This window comes from Serinus canaria, chromosome 6, assembly GCF_022539315.1.
Source record: "Serinus canaria isolate serCan28SL12 chromosome 6, serCan2020, whole genome shotgun sequence".
In the NCBI taxonomy this organism is placed as follows: domain Eukaryota; kingdom Metazoa; phylum Chordata; class Aves; order Passeriformes; family Fringillidae; genus Serinus; species Serinus canaria.
The window spans coordinates 18,632,125-18,655,687 of record NC_066320.1 but is presented as its reverse complement, the minus strand read 5'-3'; the positions used below and the strand labels follow the sequence as shown (position 1 = coordinate 18,655,687).

The following is a 23,563-nucleotide window of genomic DNA, read 5'->3' as shown; positions in this document are numbered from 1 at the left end:
ATTTTGGGGTCTCTAATTCTTGGGGGTTCATCCAGACATTTCAAAGGAGCCTGATAAGTCAGAGGTAAGGGCACATTAATTCACATTTTTGCCAAGCAGGGCACTCTGGAGACATTTAAAAAGTGATTTCTTTCCTATCAAGGTAACAAAAATAGTTTCTGTAAGTAAGGTTGGATTTGTTTCAAGATTCACAGCAAAAATGCAATTCTAGAAACACTTCTCTTTTTTTTTTGAAGGGAGCTTTCAAAAATATATCCAAATATAATAAAAAAATGCGAATGCATATCATACTGGCATGGTGTGTAGTGTAACCTGATTACACTGGTATCAAAATATATTTTCCTAGTGTTTTTCTTGAACTGGATGAGTATCATAGAATGAAGCATCAAAGATTTTGAAGTTTTGTACACTGAAACAAGATTACTATAGCAGTAGTAGCATGCTCACACAGGAGTCTAGAAGAACAGAAATTAATCAGGGAATGTTTTCACTTTCCTGAATTAATTTTCTCTGAAAATTATTTCCAAAACTCCCTGAAATTTATATAACATATCTTATTCCTTTTAGTGAAACACAGTATTATATTTGATATTGTTGTCGAGTTTGAAATATTTAATTGGAAATATTTGTGGTAAATTTTGAAACTTTCTTCATCTGCAGTTGATAAGTACATATGGCACTGTCTGTCAGCTACAGACACCTCTTTTTTTTTTTTTTTTTTTTCCTCTCAATATATAACACACAGATCTGGTCCTTCTCATGGACCAGAAAGTCTGAAGAAAGCTGGTCACTGTAGGTCTTGTATGAAAATAAAAAGCTTGAGAAATAGGTGAGTCTGATGAGGTGCAGATGTCAGAAGAGTGGGGAGCAAAATCACAAGTTCTGCTATCTGCATGCCCAAAGCACAAGTATAATGGTCACAGCTGTCTGTAAGGTGAGGATAACTTCTTTCACCTGGAAAGCTTACAAGTTTTAGTTTTTCTTGTTGTACTGGATAGCCAACTATTTCTAAAGGATTGAATAGTATGTATATATATATGTTTTTTTCTAAATATATTGAAAAGAGGCAAAAACCAGCTGATTTTTTAAAAAACAATCTCTTACTGCAAATTTTCATTTTCAAACATCCCAGGATTAAATATGTCATAGTGAAAATTTGTTTTTATTCTGTTTGAATAGAGCAAAATTAGAGAGTGAGCATCAGTGATTTTCTTTTTGTACCTTGCTGTTTATTCAAGGCTTTGTATAGAAATCTAGATTATCTGATACATCTGTGTGGTTCTGTACATATTAGCATGTATGCAAATCTGGTGGTGACTCACTTCTTACAATAAACATGGCTTTTGGGTAGTGCACAGACAGGAATGAATTCTCTAGTAGTGCAGAACAGAGATGTGCATGGAAATCCAATCAGAACTGAGAATATTCTTTCTGTCCATTGTGGCCTTTGCTATCAAATGGGAGCTTGCACAAGACACCACTGAAGGGGGTTTATTTCATCACTGATAGCTATTGCACTGCTAATTGTCATAACTGTTTAAAAAGCAAACCAAAACACAAAGCCAGGAGGAATATTACAAAATTAGCTTTTTTAAGTTAAGGAAAACTGGGGTGAAGTCTATTCTTAGAGGCAGATTGTGTCTTGAAGAGAAAATTGGCAGCAGAGTTTTTTCCTGAGATAGATGAAGGAAAAGGGTGGGATTTTGGTACAGTTAAACACTAAACTCAGGTTTTTTAATTTGTAGCAGTTTAAAGTATAGCCACAAGGAAAGTCTGTAAACTCACAAAAATCCATTTTTTTGTACAGTTCTTATGTCTCTTAAGGAGATTGTGGGAAGTGGAGGCAGACCTGTATAAAAGGTAACATTTTTCCCACACTGGTAATTATTTGCCCTGCAGGGCAGATTGAGGGGCAAGCAGCAGCTTGCCACATGTTAATAGTGGTGGAAAAACTGGTCAGGGACCAGGGGAGAATGAACAGAGCTTGTTGTATCTCAGACATTCTCCAGGCTGGGTAAAATCAGAGAACTGGCAGCAAAGGCTTGCCTGCAAGAACACTATTTTTGAGGCAGACATGTACAAACCTTTCACTTTTGATTTTTGGGTTGAAAACTCTCTAGTCTTTTAGGAAGAGATTGTAATTGGAGATCTAGGCAAACACATCATGAGGACTCTTCCAAATAAACTGGCATGGAACTGTGCCACTTTCACTGCCACTGAATAATACTGACACCATTGGTGGCATTCAAATCATAATTTCTTGTCAACCTTACAAGTATCTGTAATCAGAAATATGGCCTATTGCTGCTGCAAGTGAAATTGGGCCACCAATAAGGAGCTTTAAGTACCTTATTTATAAATAAGGTAACTGTTTGCTTTTCAGGAGATGTCTTGGAGACTGGGGACAGTGTATTTCAACATATGGTTTGCAGATCTGTAGAGAGGGGCACAAAAGGTAACTGCAAAAATTCCAAGTCTGTGGCAGCAGCATCTGTTCAGTAGAGGACTGTTCCCATGTGAGAAAATACAGGAATTTTTAAATCAAAGTAAAGAATAGTGCCCTAGAAGATTTACTCTGATAACAGGTGTTCATTCAGAATTTGTCAATCACTGTAAATATGAGAAGGTGAAAATGGAAGGCATAAGTATAGATAACAGAGGTATATGCTATTATCTGAACTTATTGCAAAATTTACAACCTGTCATCTTGAATATAAGCCATGAAAAGATGTTGTGACTGTCATAAAATATTTCAGATATACAGTAAAATTTGCCAGAATAATTTTCTGTAAGCAGTTCTCCATGTGGGTTGTTAAATTTTATTTATTTTCTGTAGAAGTGGACATTTAGCAAATAGTTGAAATATTAAATCCCTGAACAAAGAATTTGTTGTCTGGCCATAAATTATTTGGAAATATTTATACCCATGACACAAAAGAGCTGCTGACAAGATGCAAAGCCTTCCCTTAATAGTCTAATAAGAGGTTTTGATGCTAAAAGTGGTACAGCTTTGGCTCAAAAGATTTAACTTTTGACTTATTATCTACTGCAGTTTCCTTTTTACTCTAAATATCTGCATTTGAAGATCCGCTTCTTATCATAAGCAGTTTTAGCAACAATAGTGATTGTTGTGTCTCAAGAGTGTATTGTCCCATATGAAAAAGCTATTTTTGCAAAATGAATGTGGTCATTAACAGAACACAATATTATTTTTTTAAAAAAAATAACTGAAAATAAAATGGCATTGTGGACCATTTGTCTATAAATTAAACAACACAAGAAGGAGCTTAACATTTCCAAAGCCTGTTATTTAACACAAAGCTTCTGCACTGCTACTGTTGAAATAAAGGGAGGACCTTGTCAAATTTCTCAAACACCTGCAGCTGGCAGTGAGCTACCTGAGATGTCCAGCTGTGGTGGCAGTGAGCTACCTGAGATGTCCAGCTGTGGTGATTCAGCCCACACTGATGCCAACGTTCTGCTCCTAAATTCAAATGAATGTTTGAGGTTTTCTGCCTGGCAACGAAGCTGTAGTCACAGAAATAAGCCTTAGGTATTTTACTTTTTGTCCACACACAGAATTGATGCCACCAGAATTGATCTCAGAAGAACCTTAGAGTTGCCAACTTGTTGCTGAGGAAAAAAAAAAGTAAAGGAAAGATATGCTCACTGAAAGGTGGGAAGGAGGGCTGCTTTGTGCTGATCCCACTTGTGTGGTGTAGCATCTGTGAAATGAATATAAAAGAGAGTTTTGGGATCCTTGATAATCTTTACATCCTGCTTTCTTTAAAGGTTTTGGAGGAGGAGATGATCTATCATCAGCTGTATTTCTGTTTTAGCATAAATGTGTAATTCTAAATTCTGAGGAACACGAAAATGTGTTACCAAGGTACTGTGACCACATATTGAGCTGGAAAAATAGGTATTTGTGAAAAATCAATAGCTGAATCTGTCCTCAAATTTTGTCATTCTATATAGAAAGCACAGGGGAAGTGAGCCAGCAACTCATTTGTTGAAAAGAAAAAAGCAAGAGGTTCATTTTGTAGATTAGATGTACTATATTTTCATGCCTGTGAAGTTGGTGGTAGCAGTTTGTGTTGAAATGTGTTCTATATTTTAAAAATATTTAGTGTGGCAGATTTCACATGACTTTAAAAAGAAAGGAAAGTATGAAGTGTGTTGCTGATAAAAAGAATACACTGTCGTGGAGATTTGTCATAGGCAGGCCTGTGTTCATCTAGACAGAGAGGACACACTGTCCTGGCTCATCTTTCCCCAGGTTTCTTGTCTAGTGAGCTCTAAGCTTACTTGCAGCTGCCTTCACAAAGGCAGACCTGGTGACACCTTAGATGGGGAGTATGGACTCATGGAGTTGGATTAAATGTCACCGGTGCAAGCTGGAAAAAGCCATCCATGTGGAACCCCAGCCTGGCAGGTCTGAGCAAGACCCAGGAGATTCAAAGGCCATTAGAGAGGAGGATTTAGAAGGAAACAGTGTCCACTTGGCCATTACTTTCTTCATTCCAAAGGCTGCTGACAAAAGTGAATAAATATTATAACACATTAACTACAAAGTACTGAGGTTGGGAAAGGCTGATCACCCAGTTTTACTGACTGCAGTTTGGGTTTTGCTGCAGTTACTTCTCATCCCTACATCTTTCTCTCCTTTAACCTTCAGTTAAAGGGAACCTGGGGCTCTGTATTTATGGATTATGAATGACTGCAAAGGGAAGAAATATTAATAAAAATAATATTAAATTGCTGAATATTTTCAATTTCCTATTTACATAGGAGAGCTCAACCTGACCAATTTATTTATTGATACTGAATTCCAAAATATCACTTAATGAGACATTTTGTGAAGAAAATGACAGCAGGCAGGAGAATTCCACAAGAAGGGAGAACTCGAGCTTGGGTGTTAAAGCATGCTGGAAGTGAATATGAATTAAAATGAGTGCTAAGGAAATAAATGACATACTGAGAAGTATGGTAGCTACAGTAAACCTTACATTCACTGGCATGAAAGATGATAGGACATGGTAACCTCATTCTGTACCACATACTGAGCAGAAAATATACTGCTAAAATATCAAGACATTACACAAAATCACTGTTTATATAAGTTACAGGGTAGGAATCACCTTATTAATGATAAGTCACTGAGCCAAAAGTGTCTGCTGGCAAGGACTGTGAGCAGCAGGTTTCTAAAAGGTTCTTGAATTGTAGACTCTCAATTTGATCTAACCTCCTGCCTTCCTTCCTGGATAACTTCCCCTCATGCTGTGCTCTCTCCAGCCCACAGCCTCTGTTCCAAACCTGGATATGATTTTTTCTGTGCTAAGACTTACTCATACTAGAAGAGAGAAATGATTTTATGATTGTAGAGGAAGCAACTCCAGTGTGCATCTTTAAAAAACAGCCAGATAAACACTATACAAGATGCTTCGTATATCCCAAAGTTTTTGAAAGAGTATTCTTAATTAAACCTGCTTAGACTTGGATTTTCCTGTGTGTCTAAACCAATTTATTGATGCAGTTTGTTTTTTGTCTGTCCAAACTTGGGCAAACAATTAAAGCTTGAGGCCAACATTTATAATTTTCACATACCTGATCCAGTGGGACACAGCAAAACTTTTGTGTGATTTTAAAAAAAATTAAGATCTGCTTTATGGACAAAGCCAAAAATGCCCAACTAGGTTGGGTCTGTACTGAGATTCACCCATAATGACTGTACAAGTGTTCCTCAGGGCTCTTGCAAAATTACTGTCATGAAAAAGCAAAGAGAATTTGGACTTGGTCTTTCCAGCATTTTTCCTGTCTCTTCAGAGAGAGGAAAAGAAAGAAGGGGGAGGAGGGAAGAAGTATTCTAGAGGGGGCTGTTCCTTAAGTGCTTTTTCTGGAGATATTATGTTTAAACTGTTTGTATTCGAGGAAGGAAGAGAAGGGACGTAATAGCACACTGAAATAGCTATTCCCTGAGGATACTTTGTTTTAATATAGTGGTATTAGCAGTGCAGTGGGCTGTGGTTTTTCATTCCATTCATCACTTATACGATGGAAATTTCTGAAATGTTTAATTTAATTGTACTGAAGACATCAGTCATGATTTTCTAGTTGAAGTTGTGGGAGGCTTTCATTTTGAAACACTATTATAACTTTCAAAATAATTCCTTTTAAGCTGATGTTTAGTATCAATCCAAGCGTGACTCATGTAGTGAAGTTGGAGAAAATCACCTTAGCCATTTCTGCTTTATGGTAGTCATTGATTGAAAAACAAAAGACAGTTTTCATAGCTCTGAAATTGAGCCTCCACACATTCTCTGACAATTCCCCTGGGTGTGAGGGACAAGAGGGTTGGGATGGGGAGAACACAAAAGGAAAATGAGGATTTTCCTGTTCCTATCTGCAAAACAGATTCTTTTCCATTTTTGTTTTCGTTTGTTCAAAAAACTGCCTCTGTTGAAAAGAGCAGGGATTTCATCTGAGCTGGTACTTCAAGAAACCAGATCTTTAAAGGGACCTTTAGGTCCCCTGTAACACTATTAAGCAAAATTTCAAGTCAAGTCTCATCCTTCCCCAGTAGCTTTTGGACTGTGCTGCTCCTCAGGCTCACTGAGAGCACCACCTCCCTCCAGCCATGCCACATCTTTTACTCAGATTCATTTTCCCTTTTCAGAGTTACCCAGTTCTCCTCTAACATACAAAAGGTCATATGAGATAAAATCTCTTTCCTAGCTTTTTCCAACCTATTTTCCCGTGTGTTCAATTGCTAATGAATGCTGCATCACAAGCAGACAGAAACAAACAAGAATGCAATTCCTCTTCAATTCTTTTTCTAGAAAAGACTGTTTCCTATCTTAGTCTCCCAGATAGTATCAGAAGGTTAAGTATCTTCTCTGCCCTCTCACAAAGAGGCCAGGCATGTTGTAATAACTTCATAAAATGAAATACTGCATCATACACATAAAGATAAAAATGGATGTAAAACCCCCATGTAATTAGATACTCAGGTATAACAGCTGACATGATGCAAATGCACTGCATTTGTTTCTATGGGCCTACAATATTTTGGGATGATAAAGAGGCTCTCCATGTGGAATAAGTTGAAATGTGAATTGTGATAGAAATAGTGTTTTCTGATATAAATCCCCTTATTGAAGATGGCAAAAAACTGCTGTCTTTGAAGATGTTTCCATTTTCCTTTTTCTCCCTGATTGATAAAATGACTAAACAATTACTCTGAATGATACCACAGGGTATGAACCTGTACTCACAAGCTTCTGCACTTGTGAAGCAACTTGTGTGTATACTATGATGAATTTCATAAAGAAATTTTCAGTAAATTAGGTATTTTTTAAAAGCCTGAGAAGTCGTTCTCTAGGGAATATTCCTAAAATGTTACTAGTATGTATTGTAAATCATACTTTATTCTATATTTTGATTAACATAACGTTTTACTTAGAAAAAAAAAAGAAAAAATTAGGAAAATCATTTTGGCTCTCGTCTCACTTCTTCCACAAAAATAAATATATCTGTGTTAAATAAAGGAGCTTGCAGATCTGGGAGTGTGTGTGTGTGTGTGTCTGTGTGAAAATGCAGAAGTGGGTAGTATGTCCCTGAAACAGTTATGCATTTTCTTTTAGAAAAGCATGAAATTATTTTTTATTTCCCCTCATCCTTCCACATTGTTGAACAGTGTAAAGAAAAATGATTCTTCCATTGTGTGACTTGCCCGGATTTGGAGAGCTTTTGAAGTGTTACAGATTATCTATCAAGAAGGGGGTGAAAAGCACTTTTGAGCTCTGTATATAATTAATCCTGTTGCACTCAGTAAGCAAACCACACTTGTATACAGGAAACAAGTGATGATGAAACCCACAAAGCTGGAGTTCAGACATTTTTAAAACATATAAAAATAGTAAGTCTCCATTACAGAATGCAACTCAATTCTAAATTATTTGTGTCCAAAACCTTTCCAGTTTTCAAATGTATCTGGTTTCTAGGAGGCTGGTGAAGGATTAAACAAGCTGAAATCCACTTCCCTCCTTATATCTCCTACATTAATGTCACTGGTGAAAAAGAAAAATATACAGGTACAATTTTCTTCAAAGAGAGTTAATAAAAGCATTTAGTCTATAATTTAGAATATTTATAACACAATTGCAAAATATTGGGTACAAAATACATATTATTTAACATTCAGGCAGTGCTGCAAGGTAAACATCAGCAACTGCATTTTGGGACTTTTCCTTCCAAGCAATGTATAATTTGCAGTGGAAAATGAAAGGTTAAAGAACTGGTTTGTCATGGAGCTGAGAACAAGATGTGGCAGGTGATAAATGCTTTGACAGGCATGCAGGGTGAAAATGAAAGGCAAAGGGTGAGGACAGGTGAAAGAAATTTGCCAAGGTCTGAAAATAAAGAGTAATATGGTTTCAGAGTTACAAGTAAGGTAATAGAAGCTGAATGGAAAGATGTTACACATATTCTGGCAGCATGGGTCTTGTGTGTTTCTTAGAAAGAGAACAGAATGCATCCCCCTACCCATGGGCTGGATGTCTAAGATTAGCAGGCAAAAATGATGAAGGAAAAAACAGTGCTAACAGAGAAAGAGAAATAAGACAGCAAGAAGGTGAAATTAAAATGAGTGAAATAAAAGTACAAAAAATGAGCTAAAATAAATAAGAAAAATATGAAGCTGTAAAGCTATACAATATGAAAGAAAGCCCAGGAAAGCACAGAGAAACTAAAAGAAATGTATGAGAGGAGAAAGCAATCTTCTACTATGCAAATTACATTCCTTTAGAATGAAGTTATTTAATTTTGATTGACTTAATCCTCCCCCGCTGCCAGGAAAGCCTACACTTCTTGAATTCATCAAAAATAACCCCCTAAAATGATTTTTGAGAAAAAGAAAAATCAAGTCAGAACATTTACTATGTAGAATAAATTAAATATGTGCCCACTAGAGCAGTGGAAATGAAGGTCATCCTATTATAAAAAGAATTTAAGAAAATACATTTCATTAAGAAGAAATTAAGAAGAAAAAGGGGAATAATTTAAAGTGTCAGCCTTAAGAAGAAAAAGAAGAAGAATGTAAGAAGGGAGAAAAAGGGAAATTAAGAAGAAAAAGAGGAATAATGTGGAGTGTTAACCTTACTGAAAGCAAAACAAGTTTTCCATTCTCATTTTTCCAAATAGCAAAATTAGCACATCACCATTTCAATTATAATAATGTTGAAATTTTACGAAATGTGAAGCATGAGCATCTAGAAGAATAGATATCAAAACATACATTTGAGATCTCTAGATTTGTTTATTCAGCCTTGCTGAGAAGGATGAAGTGGAGCTTTCTAGGATTTCTAGCAATTAAGATGTGGGAGCTGACCACTGTGCCAAGACTTTTATAAACTCTGCTAATTCACAGCATAGGAAAGATGCAGCATTTAGCTAGATATCTAGATATATTACTACACTAGAGAGAATATTTTTCAATTCTGGATAGATTTTAGGAATGGCATTTTGCTTCTGTTCTGGTGAAGAGTCTCTTAATGTTGAGTTGAACTAAATAGAAAAAAATTATGAAAGGTGATGAAAGAATCATAGCCAAAGAAGATAAGCTAGTAGATCAGCACAACTCTTCAGAATAAGTTATTATTGCAGGTGAAATACAGGATGGGATTCTATAGATGTGGGTTTGCCAAGGAATCCTGCATGGAGATACATCTTGGGGACAGAAAGCTTCTGTGCTAGAGAAACAGAGCAGCAAAGGAGGAAGCATTGTTGTGTCTTTGGAATAAAGCAGTTTTATGCCTCTTAAAATACACCAATAGGAGAACTGACAGAACCTCATATTAAGCACAACTCCTTATCAAATGGTAAGTGATAAAAAATATCTTGTGGTTCCTGGCAGAAATAGCTGTAATACACATCTGTATAATTTCCAGTACAATGTTTCTAGTCTCATTTCGTTGCAATCCAATCTGCTTCATAAAAGCATAGACAGTGAAAGATCTAATTTGATTCTGGAATCTGTTAGGTCAGGGCAGTGAATTCTGAGACATAAATGTGGACTAACTGGAATGGAATTCTATCTGCCTATAAAGTACATGGAGGCCAGAAACAAAGGAATTACGTGTGTGTACAACAGTTCCATAAGTGATGCTAATGTCCCAATGCATTCAATTTATTATTGAATTGTGCAGGAAGCTTCAAAATTGTTTTAATTCTTTTAACTGTACGGTTTTCTATTGCTCTATGACAACATAGTAAAAGGACTTGCCAGTCACTTTGCTCACAGTGACAGGCAAGTCCTTTTACTCTTTTTCTTTATCTTTCAGCCATATAATGGAGCTAGGAAAGAAAGATTTAGGACACATGATCACAAACTGGACCATCCTGTTACTATTTCCTTTCTATTGTTTAAGTCAATGTAGGTGTTAAGTCTCAGCTTCTTTCCTGGATAATTCGAAAGGTGCGAGGACTAGACCTGTCTGCCTATGTGATTACAGGGATTTTTTTAGGAGAAAAAACTGTAGGGTAAGAACTATTCTCTGCGGTCATTGTAATGGATTGATGGCAGAAAAGCCAGAATGAAAAAGCCCACAAACTGAATTGTATTAGGAGCAGACCTATATAGTTACAATGGTTTTACATTAAATTGTATATGAAAATTTATTGTCATTAAATGCTAACCATTTAGAGATACTGGGTAAGAATTCTATGTCACAGGGAATCAGATTTTTGTAAAGCAGAGGGAAAGGATTTGTTCATTTACCTTTTCCATTGTTGGTGCTCATTGTGTGTGGCAAATGGCAATTGTGTACAGTAGCTGGTGAAAGGAGGGAATCCTTTACCCCCTCCCAGGTTTGAACAGAGCTCCAGAAAGAGGATGGGGTAATTTTTCCTCCCCAGAGCTGGGCACACTGTCCCCTCACACCTGAATGGGACTGCAGCAGAACCCCCAGTGGGGAAGAAGAGACACTGAAGAAATAGCATGAAACCAGCCCAGAGCAGGGATGTGCTCATGTGTTTATACACATATACTTAACAAGAAGTTTACTCTGCCCTTCACCACTTGCCATCTTTTTGGTCTCTGCTGTTTCCTTTGAGCTCTCCAAGCCAGGGTCTGTTTTCCACATATGTGATGCAGTAGAAAAGCGTTCACATCACCCTTTTTTTGCTGTATCCATTAGACAGCAGTGCCCTATTCTTCCTTCTCAGTGTTTTCCACTCACCCAGCATCCTTGGAGTGGCAGCAGAACATGAATGCTGTGCATGCTGTGCCTCTTGTAGGGCTGGAAGAGCATCCTGCACTTCAGTGTTCTGCATGCAGCATCAGGCAGAGCTGAATGGAAAATGCCATGACCAATTTAGAAGAAATAAAGGCCATTCATCTGCCTTTGGGGAGTAACCCAGATACAGACCTCACTGTGCTGGGTGTAACATGGAGAGATGCCCTGTCTGGCAGAACCATTGAGTCAAGAAATTCAGAGCAAGAAGAATACAAAATAGCATTGCCCTTCTTTTAAAAGTGAGAACCCAGGCACAGTTTCTTCTCCACCAAGATCATAATGAACATCTGCGGCATGTGAAAGAAGCAAATCTCAGAATAACAAGTCTGAGACACTTCTTTCATGTGGGGGATAGCTGAGACACATTAATTGGGCTTTTTAGGGACTCTGACTTAATTCTTTCCCAGTAATGTAACCTCGAGGTGTTTCTTACACTTGAGTAGATTAAGTTCAGCTGATTTACCTTAAGTATTTTTTATTAAAGTACTAGTTTAAGATTAAGCATAATAAAGTGTATTTTCCTACTGAATTTGACAATATTTTTGAAGTTCATGAATCTATTAAGCCCCAAACACTCTCTTGTGTATTAGACAACAGTAGTGATTTACATTATTTTGAGGTTGCAAATGAGTTTTCAAGGGCAATAGATTTCATATAGAGAGATTAAAAGATAACATTCCTTCATTTGTGCCTGCTGACTTCTTTCCCCCTATCATACTACATTAAGCAAAATGAATAAGGCAGAAGCAATGCTGGTGTATTTTTATGCTAATTAACGTATTTTAATTTCAAATAGCATTTCTGAAGAAAAGATACTCTCCAAAAAAAGTGATGCCAGGGCAAAACTAATGAATTTTCATTCTTTTCAGTATATTTATGCTTTCATGAATTCTTTTTGTTATATTCTGGTGCATGAGAATGCATCAGTAAGCACTCAGAATCAGCAGCCCACAGATCTGATTTTTACAGAAATCCAGCTTAACATTTTTAGCTACATAAATAAACTTCACCCTAAAAGTGTTATTTTTGGTGACCAGTTGGGTAATAGCTATAGGGGTACATACTTCAGGAAGGCAGATAAGGATTTTTTTGAAAACAACACATTGCAAATGACAAGAAGTCTTTGTGCACAAAGGATGTTTTGTACCTAAACTGGGCTACTCTTAGACAAATTTTAAGGGTAGGCCACTCTTGTCCCCGAAAGTCTGCAGCTGAGAGCTCACCCTTGCTGCACTTGTATTGCTTAAAGCAGTGTGATGTGTACTTCAATTAGTTAAACTGAAGTTTCACTGCACTAATTCCTCTCTTCCATATCTTGGAGCACCTTGGAAAACCCTTGGCTCCTTGGGCGTGAGAATGGTTTTGGCCATGGTGCTATAAATCAGAAATCTCCATGGTCTCTGCACAATGCCCATGGCTGCTGGGCCAGTGGCCAAATTCTAATGGTAAGGGGCACAAGAAGCAGCCCTTTTTAGCAGCACAGTCCATGGATTGCACTGCTCTGATCCCAGACAATTCCAACAAGAATTCTTAGTTCATGGCCCCCTACAGGCACGGATTCAGTGGCAAAATACTGACCTGCTGTTATTTACTTGTGCATCCAGTCAAGAATAGGACACAATAAACCAGTCAGTCTTTCGTGTGTCACTTGTCACAACAGCAACAAAAAGCCAAGGACATGGTTGAACAGGATTGTTGATACCCATCAAGGCAGATCAATAAATGGTGTTTCTTTTACCTCCATAACTCTAGCTTACCCGGGTGCTTGTATAAAGCAAGAGCACTGGGCATGATCTACTGCACCGCAGTAAAGTCAACAATGCATTCCACAGAGCCAGGGAAATCTCATGTTTGTTCTGCTAAGTGAATAGACTGAGAAAACATGCTCCTCAAAAATATTTTTGATCACATTGCTATGGTTCTTGTTTGTAACGCTCCAGAATTTTCACTATATGAGTAAACACTGGTAGCTCTTGAAACCAAAACATTATTCAGGAACTTGATTTGAAAGAATTTCTCTTACAAGTAACAAAACAAATCACACTGATTTTCTCTAAATTCTTCTGGAGGAAGTGAAAAAGAACAATTTGAGAAGTTAACAGTAACTGATAGGTAAGTTCCAGTTGAGCAGAAGCCAAAATTGGAACTAAAAATGCTAAGTCTAAATAAAGACATGTGATTCCATCTAAGAGAAAATTCCCATTGTTAGAGAGGAAATACAGAAACTTTCTACAGTAAAAAGTAAATTCAAACTTAGGATATTCTTACCCAGCTATAGAGCCTTAGTAGTAGAGCCATAGTACTACTTTTGTAATTAGAAAAAATACTTATTATAAAATACCCCAAATTAGGAAATATAAAGTTGTCAACAGACCTATTTTTTTTTCCTATGAAAAACTGACCTATTATAAGCATTTTTCTTGTCTGTAAAACTGTATTTTTTTCCCCAGGTCTTCTTGGACAGATTTTTACTTTGTCCAGTCAAACTTTGGACATTGAATAAGTGTATTTTCTTTCAAATTAAGTGATGATAAAAAGAATTATTTTAGTACTGAAATAGTCTACTCTTGGTATAAGTTTGCAGTTTGTTGTTCCTGCCTGAAACATGAAGCAAAGAAAGTCAGCTCATCATCTCAGTTTAGTGGCAGGGCTCTTCCTAATTGTTGAATAGATAAGAAGAGTGAAGATGAATGCTTGCTTGTTATAACTATCCAATAAAAAAAGTGATAGACTTTGAGGAGTGAACATTCTTCCATATGCCAAGATTTCTTAAGGTAGCAAAATAAAGTTTAGGTTTCAGAACTTCCTGAAAAGCCGAAATATGCTTGATGTGCATGAAAATGGAAGAAATCATAGAAATCACAGCCTGTTATGGCCAATGGGAGATTTCCTTCTGGAATAGAAGACCTCTTATATAGAATATTAATATTATCAATTTTAACATGAAAGGCACATGAATTACAAGTTGGAAGAACATGCAAAGAGAGGATGGAAAATTACAAAACGGAAAACTTAGCCAAAGATCTTGGTCTAGGGCGCAGTAAGTGAATAACATTTAACAGTCAACCCCCACCCTCTGTAGTAACTCTGTGTTATCCTTCCAGGTACCTGGGAATTACAAGACCCCTTACATACCCTGTAAGGCAGAATGGGAAGTGTATGGCCAAAATGATCCTGTGTGTCTGGCTTTTGTCTGCCTCTATCACCATACCCCCGCTCTTCGGCTGGGCCCAGAACGTCAATGACGAAAAGGTTTGTCTCATCAGTCAAGACTTTGGCTACACCATTTACTCCACAGCAGTTGCATTTTATATTCCAATGTCAGTGATGCTTTTCATGTACTATCAGATCTATAAAGCTGCCAGGAGGAGTGCTGCTAAACACAAGTTTACTGGCTTTCCCCGTCTGGAAGAAATGGAAGGGATTTCTGTGAATGGACTTGTAAAACTGCACAAGGAATCTGAAGAATGTACTAATTTTTCACGACTCCTAAAGCATGACAAGAAAAACATTTCCATCTTTAAAAGAGAACAGAAAGCTGCCACCACCCTTGGGATTATTGTTGGGGCTTTCACAATCTGCTGGCTGCCCTTTTTCATCCTCTCAACTGCAAGGCCCTTCATCTGTGGTACAGCATGCAGCTGCATCCCCCTCTGGGTGGAGAGAACCTTTCTGTGGCTGGGCTATGCAAACTCCCTCATTAACCCTTTTATTTATGCCTTCTTCAACCGGGACCTGAGGACAACCTACCGCAACCTGCTGCAGTGCAGATACAGGAACATCAACCGCAAACTCTCGGCCGCGGGCATGCACGAGGCTCTGAAGCTTGCAGAAAAGCCAGAATTCGTTCTGTAAGGTCCCTCATCCTCTGCTGTGGTCATTTGTTGTTTTATCACATGGGCTTTTTCCCCACAGGTTCTAAAGAAGTGTTGTAGGAAGAACCAGTTGAGCGCTGTTAATGCAGTCGTCAGGAAACAAGGTAGAGCCCACCAGTCCCAATCAGCCTGGAAAAGCAAGACCATCTAAAGAATTTGGGTGTAAGAGGAATATAAGAAAGGATGGAAGTGAAATGTAGCACAGGGTGTTTGAGCTGTTAGTGAGGGAAAAGCAAAGTTGGTCTAACCCATTTGTTTGGCCCAAAAATGTTTAGTAGGTCTGAATGTTGGATGCACCTTTTGTCCCAGAGATTCTTTACTGTAATAAAGACCTGAGAATGGTGAAAAGTTAATTTCCTTCCACTTCAGTATTACAAAAATAAATCCTTAAAGAAGAAGTTGAATCAAAGAACTTCTATTCCTTAGAAATATTCTTTATGAAAAACCCCATATGTTCATTAAACATTAATTTACTGGATTGCCTGGAAATGAACTGTGTTGTGAAATGCAATAATGGCTTTGCACAGCAACTCTGGCACTGAAAGAGTATGTCACAGTTCCAATGTGATTAAAAGAGTTTAAGTAAAGTCACGTGGACCAGCATCTACTGCTGCATACAGCCCTGCAGCACAGTTAGCTGCAGTGCTGCTGTGCAAATCACACCAGGTAATCTTGTACTGTATTTCTAAAATTACAAATGTGTCTGATTACAGTTAATTTCAGGATCTGTCTGGTCTTTGTCCACCTCTTCATTCTTTAATTCTCTTGGCTTTCTCAGCTGAGCACTTCTCCAGTCTAGCTGGAGACTGTGCACAAGTAATTTCTGTGATGTATGGCTAGTCCTTGTTCCACTTCAGTAGTTAATTTACTGTCTATTTGAAAGCTCTTCTACTTTCTGGGACTTCTTTCTCTTCTGAAGTCAGTAAGGAAAAACAAACATAAGACCTTATGACTTCAGAGACATCTGGATTTTATCCTTAAAAACTGATTTCAATCATCACTTGTGCTTAAAGTGATTTAAAGCCTTGCAGTGTGTACGAATAAAGATCATCTACTTTTTCTGGTTCTAGCTTTTTCTACCATCATTGCAGTTTGTCCTGGTATGAGACCCTGACTTTAGTAACAGATCTCTTCTGTCAGTGTAGCAGGGCCAAATAGTATAACAATTTTTATTAAAAAATTGTAAATAATCATATTGGTTATATTAATATATTACTAGTAATGTATTAATATAACATGCAGCGATTTTGTAAGATAGTATTACAATAAAATAATAATAAAGCAAGTCATAAGATCAAGATGAGTTCTTTGGCCCAAGTTTGCACTGCATACCATGTTCCAGCTGAAGCAGAGGGCAAGGGTACATTACTGAACAAAGACTTCAACCTTCAGAGCTTGATCTCCTTTTTCAGATACTGGGACACCAGTGAGGAGACATCTTCATTATCAAATGGCCTCAGCATCAAATCCCACTTTAAGCTAACTTCTGTCCCTGCTTTCTGAAGTCTGGAGGCAAAATGACTTCAATGATCTCAGTGATGTTCATTTGGGCTGAGCAGGGAGCAGTCAGTGCCAGAGCCCTTGTTCCAAGCCTACAGATGTAATTGCAGACACTTGAGCCTCTCCCTGGCACAGAGCCAAGAGCTGGGTGATGTGCTGAGCCACATGTACTGAAACAGGCTAAAGCAATTTTAGATGCATTCATACACTACAGTAGGGAGTACATTTTGGCCTCATTTTCACAACAGAATTGTAGAGTAGGAGGCTGTATTCCAGCTTCAAAACAGTTTTCTAAAGAAGTTTCAAATTGATTTGGGGCAGTTCTATTTCTTTTTAAAGTTCCAATAATATGTACAGGGACAAGAAGTGATTTGGGCCCAGAAGATCCACAAGCTCTGGGGCACAGAGTTAACTCAAGCATATTTTCCATATTGAACATGAAATGATTGTTGTTTCTCTATTATTTATCAGAGCAGCTTTTGTTTGTTCGTTTGTTTCCAGCATAAATGAGAAGTTTTCAACACCTCTTGTAAGTTTTTTTCCTGTATAAGGACATACATGGGAATATACAAATAGATGTATCTGGGAAGACTCCAAGTGGGACTATAAAACTCTGAAGGTGATTTTAGAAATCTGGACAGAAGTTTCAGCATTTTTATTCTGCAGGAAACCTTGAGAAGCTGTGTTTCCTCCAAATAAGATGATTTTAATTTTTTTTTTTAATGGAATATGTGTCTTGTGAGTCAGAATATGACATTTGCCCAGCTGTCACTAAAGGCAATTGCTTTCCTCTGGGAAAACATCCTGCAGGAGTCCAGCTTTCCTCTTCCATCTGTTTCAGGTAATGAGAGCTCAGGAAGGAATAAGAGTTGTTACGGTGTATATACCAATCCTTGAAGTTTTGGGAGATAAACATCCATATTTGATCTCTGGATGAGCTTGGAAAGAAAAGAAAAACCAAAGAAAAAATACCCCCAAACACTACAAAATTTCTTCATACACCCAAATCAAAATATATACAAATGGAAGATGTTTCTAGGTGGAGCTGTATTTGGGGGGAAAAGTAAAGAAGTTGAGAAGATCAGAAAAAAATGTCCCACTGCCCAAGCGCACAAAGAAGTTGAGAAGAAGAGAAAGTTTGCAGATGGAATTCTAATGGAAAGAGGCTTTAAGAAGCACAAGAAGGACATAATTGTTTAGGTTTGTGAACCAGACATTTCCCTTTTTTAAAAGATAAATAAATAAACTGAACTGCACCACAATATCTAACTGCAGCAATAGCATTTTTTTCACTTAGATAATTCACTGTGCATCTGACAAGGGGGTAATACAAAAAGGGGTGTGTGAGAAGTCTGTGTCAGCATGTGCTTATAGCAAATCCAAGAAGAGACTGCACTTGTGGTCTGTGTGCTCCTCCATGTGTTTCCAGAGAAAAGCCAGAGGGGTGAATCAGATAGATGGGAAAAAAATGGAAATAAAAGACTCCAGGAACCAGCCAGAGCACAGGCAGGCCATCATAACACTGCCTAAGTGAGAAATTGAGAATTGTACACTCCCTGCCCTCTCAGCACAGCTTTTAAGAGAGAGACTGTGTGTGGTGGGAGCCTCATTCCTAACACTTCTCCCAGCTCCCACCACCTACCAGCCTGTACATCTAATACTGCAACACACTACTGGCACTTGCCAAACTCCTCTGTTTAGCAACAGCCTTACTGGGGAGTAATAGAAATAGCAGAGTAGTAAAAACATGTGACTTGATGATAATATCTTATCATTACTATACCTCTATTGCTTCGCATTTCAGTTTCATAAAAAGAAAAACTATGTTTTTGATGCTCTGTTTGAAGCTAGCACCACCTGCAGAAAGATGTGTCAAAGAGTGGCAAATAAATCCACTGCAATGAGAGAAAGAAGGGAATTATGTATCAAATTAATACTATTATTAATGCAGACAAAATCCACTCACTCTTTTCCCCTGCTCCCTGGCGGAAAACAGATTTCCAGGCAGCCATTGCTCCAAACAGTGCAGCATTATTTAAAGAACATTGTTGAGTTAAGTATTTTGATTACTGACCAAGATGATGCAGTTACAGAACTGGAAGGTATTGGAAGCAATTCCCTTAGTCTTCCTGCTTTCCCTAGCTATTAAATTTTCATATTATTTTTCTAATCTTTCAGGAAAAAACCCTATTTAAATTACAGAATTCTCAAAGAAAGTGCAAGATCAGTGTGTCATCAAATCCTCTTCACAGTTTGCTTTAGCAGTAATTCTTGTCTTTTAAAACGTTTCTCAGGAAGACACAGAGAAAGAGAAAGGAGAAAATTAAGACTTGGGGAATTGTTTTAATATGCAAAATTATTAATATCCTGGAATAGAAGACACCTCTTATTTCTGATAAGATAGGGATTGTGAGGACTAGATTTCTTTTTTTTAATGAGAAGGGCTCAAGCAAGTGAATTTAAAAATAGCTTAAGAAAAATTGAATCAGAAGAGTAATCTCTAAAATTTGCAAGAAATACAAACTTAGGTCCCTTTTCATGGTTTTAAATCTTCTAAGATTGTTACCACCACTAAAGATTGGGTTCAGCATGAGTCTGAAGTGAATTATATTCTCTATATCCGCTTTCTAACCATTTGCCAAGTGGGTCTGTCATTGCCCACATCCAAAATTCAGCTGCTCTGCTCTTTCACTGAATCCCCTCTCACACAGGGATTGTTCCAAAGGACAGAATAGCTTTTTTTTGCTAAAAAGTGAAAAGATGCCCATGACTTCCAGATTCATTTCTCAGTGCTCCAAGCTAAAACCCCCATTGAGCTACTCCTAAAGGATATTAATATCTGGTGATTGCTGAGGGTAATAGTTTGATGATTTGTGTAACGCTGTGACTTTAACTGATTGAAATTATAATTTCTGTCTTTTGCAATCTTCCACATAGAGCTAGTCAAGTTACTTTTGAAAAAAATGTGTACAAATATATCAGAGTTTCCAGAAGAGTTCTTCCAGTTTTGTAAACCAGCATACCAGACTGAATAAATATTTTGCCTTTAGTTTTCTGTCTACTCAGTCAAAATCAACGATATTTCATTAATTCAGCAGTTGTGTGGTCTTGCTAGTTCCAGGAAATTATGTTTACAGTATACTTATTTTTACCTTTTGCAAGAGAAGAGAAAGCAAGCCACTGAAGTATACTTAGTTCAGTCCTTTTGAAAAAATCTCCTTTGTAGCATGGAAAAACAGGAAAGAATGCATCTGGATAAACTCATTATTGCCTTGGCATCTTTTGCTGAACTAACCAGGTCTGTGTAAAAACAACAGGGATTCCTCAGTCCAATCTACCATCCTGTAGATGGTTGCAAGGAAAATGCAAAATAAGGCAAATTAAATGAACATTTCCCAACAATAGTTGCAAAAGCTGAAAAATCAATAAATTTTATTGATGTCTTCAAAGAAAGCAAGTGAAAATCATGCTAAGGACCTTTCACTTGTCATTATTAGAAAAAAAAATCAGAAGTTCAATTATGCATATAAAGTTACTGCTGCAAAATAATTTTTTTTTTAATATTAGTATACCCTTGCTGAAATAATCTCCTATCAGCCCAGAAAAGAGAAAAACATCATTCTCTAGGGCAGATAAGATAAAATCCAGAATTTTATTCTGGCATTAAAAGAAAACCTACAGTTGCCTAAAGCATAGAATTTAAAATATCTTTGTCTTGGCTTTATATCTAGTTTTGAACTTGGGTATGATTATCACCCTTCCTTTAATTTGGACAATGTTTTACCAGGATGTGTTTTCATGCAATAAAATATTTGAAATAATTGACAGTGCAGGTTTGTCTGTAAAAATGCCTGGTCCTGCTACAAGTAGAGATGTGAATAATTCCGTGGTTTGAAGAGGGAGGCTATAACAGGATAAAAAAGCACCTTGCTGCAAGACTGGAGAGGGATGCCCCGAAACCCTGTTACCCTTGCAGATGTTTGTGTTACAACATCTCAGCCTGCTGCACAAGAGTGGTTCTTCCCTTCACCCAGCTTGAGGAGAGAGGCAGGAATTTGATTATTCCATGCAAAGATTTTGCAGCAATCCTATGTCTACAGCAAATTTTGTGGGAGCAAGGCAGAATTCTTCATTACTGCTCTGGCTCCTGGCTCTCCCTCTCCAATGTGAGGTCTCTGTGAGCTCGTGGAGGTTTGTGCTGCCATCAGGGGCTGGAAGGCTGCACCAAATGCAGGGCTCTCTACAGAGTCACCTATATTTAGTGAAGGAATTTAGGGCTTTTGCCACTGAGCTGTGCAAAACAGACTGAGATCCTCCTCAGTTCTCACAACAACCTGAAATGTGATGAGTAAAAAGGACAGAGAGCCCCCGGAATGCTCCACTTTGCCCCAGCTTCCTCATTTGTATGGGATTTTAGAGAATTATCTCAATAGACATGATCTAATTGCCTCTTGAGAAATGCTTCCATTTATTTCACTGGTATGTTTGGTCAGAGCTTTTAGTTGCTCCAGGATATTTCTCATCTAATTCATCCACTTTTTTAACAACAGGAGAAGTTCTGATTTCTCCAGGGAAAAAGAGTCATGACCAAATGTGCTTCAAAGCAGCCTGAAAAAGTCGAGCCAGACCAGGAAAAAGAAAAATGAAGAGTTGGCTTCTGAAGAACTGGATAGATTTATAAAATGTACTTCATCTTCCTTTGATGGGAGTGTGCTAAAAATATTCCATGAGCTCAATACATTACATTAGATACATTTCTATTGGAAGTACTCACATCTTGTTTGTTATGGAGGAAAATGCTGTTACATACAAATGAAAACAGTTTTCTGCTGAGAAAGCCAAATAATTCCAGCAATAAGTTTGACATGGGGTGGAGGGAATGCCACTAAAACTCAAAGATAAAGCCTTGTACAGATTTCCACCACATTTGACTAGGTAGAAGAACATTTGTATGTTTACCATGCTTGTGGATCCCAGCACTGGTATTCATATTCAGGGACTGTCAGTGATACTGAATGTATTTTGCTGTACTAAAAAAGAGAGGTTTTCAGGCAAATGCTGTCTCTGTGGATGCTTTCAGACCTTGTACTAAAGAGATGCTGTACACCTGCAATGGGATTGAGAATGACAACAATAAAAGACCAATTTTTGTTAAAGATTTCTGTTGTATTAAGTAAATGTCTGTTACTTGTTGCATACACGTGGCTGGTTCTCCCAAACTTTTGTAAAAAACTGCTTTCAGTTAGGCAGTGATGAAAGTTAAGGGACAAAATTAGAATGCACATGTATTACACCACAGCTAATTTACAGATATGATTGCTTTAATATAATTTTCATGACCTGCCAACTTATAAACTTCTGTCATTTCAATGCAAATATGTATAAAAGGCTGGAGAATTTCCACAGCACTTCGCTTTTTGTCTTACTGGCTAGCTAGAGAGAGAATTAATTTTTTTTTTTTTGAAAATGTGTATTAAAAGTGGTATTTCTGCCAGTGGTTTGTTATAATTAAAACAGATCTCTTTGACTAAAACTAAATAGATGATTATAAATGACCATTTTTCCCAAGGAAAATTGATTCAAGGCACTGTTCCTTAAGCACAGCTTTTAACATTTCTTTTGGGGTTTTTTTGAGCTTCTCATATTAATTTCCCTTCAGAGTCTCTAAACTATGCAGAGTGTGCAATGCACAATTCGGAAACATATCCCATTCCCAAAGTCTGTCTTCTTTAAAGGTACACCTCCATGAGCATTTGCCTTATTTCCATAGCTGTGGGATCTGTGATCATTTAATCCCTTGTAGTTTAACCAAAATGCTGCTGGTAAATCATCCAGGGGCTGCATGTGCCATTGGGGCTTCAACTTCCTTCATTTAAATCAATATAAAAGTTCACCATAGCTGCCTAAATAAGGAGTCAGACAGACCAGAACAGGCCAATTAATGTCTCATTGGCAACTAATCAGCATAGGAAGCAAATCAAATACATGTTAAGCCTATGTAAAGCCTAGACCAGAGAGCCTAATCCTTATTCTACAAACAATCCTGACACCCCAAGATGACTCCTGTGGTTCCATGAGAGCACCAGACTGGCAGACTTTCATTGCACTGGGTCAGCAGGGCTCATTTCAGCATCTCACTGATGTAACTACTCACTGTGAGCTCTGCATCTGAAACCAAATGAGTCTTACAGTTTATTTCATTTCCAAAGGGAATGACAGAAATGCTTTCTACTTGGTCAGCCTGAAGTATTTATCAGGAAAAGGGACAGTCATTGGCAAAGGCCAGTGGACCAGTTCTGGTTGCATTTAATGAGAATACAATCAGAGGAACTCAGCTGAAGGCAAAACTACATTGGCAGATTATATTATAACTGAAGCTAGTGAGAAAGGCAGATATTAGTTTCAAAAATGTAACAAGAAAAAAGGGAAAAAGGCAGGGGAGGGGTTTAATTTTTTTTAAAAAAACGAAGACTTAAAATGAAGGTCAGTGACATACTCTGAAAATAACTTTCAAGCTTTATGGTCTCAGTTGCATGTCCATTTCACAAAGGCAATGAAACAATTTTACTTTGATGAATTAGGCTGTCATTTTCCTTGTTCATGATGCTGTGTCAAAACCTTAACTTGAAGTGAAACGCAAAAATTATATGCTATATGAATATTTTAAAGGATTAAAAAAAAACCCAAATAAAAAATAGCTACCAGTAAAATTTTTCTGTGAAAAATTCATGAGGTTTTTAATGTCATTATTTTAAGCATAAGGGAAAATGTGTGTGATTTAAGAGGAACTTAATAGAGTGCAAAAGAGTCAGAAAGAGCTTTTGGCTGCTAGGGAGCTCCCGTTCCAGGCAGATATATCTATACATATATATAACTCACACACACCTATGTCCC

The 23,563-nt window shown here is 37.4% G+C and overlaps 1 protein-coding gene across 1 annotated transcript in view; it reads left to right on the top strand.

Moving 5' to 3' along the window:
• Positions 1-21,773, top strand: part of HTR7 (5-hydroxytryptamine receptor 7) — a 29,152-nt gene extending 7,379 nt beyond the window's left edge. The window contains 2 exon segments of the mRNA XM_030241397.2: positions 14,399-15,145; positions 21,220-21,773. Coding sequence (XP_030097257.2) covers positions 14,399-15,145; positions 21,220-21,256 — 784 coding nt within the window. The 3' untranslated portion in view covers positions 21,257-21,773.
• The last annotated feature ends 1,790 nt before the right edge of the window (positions 21,774-23,563 follow it).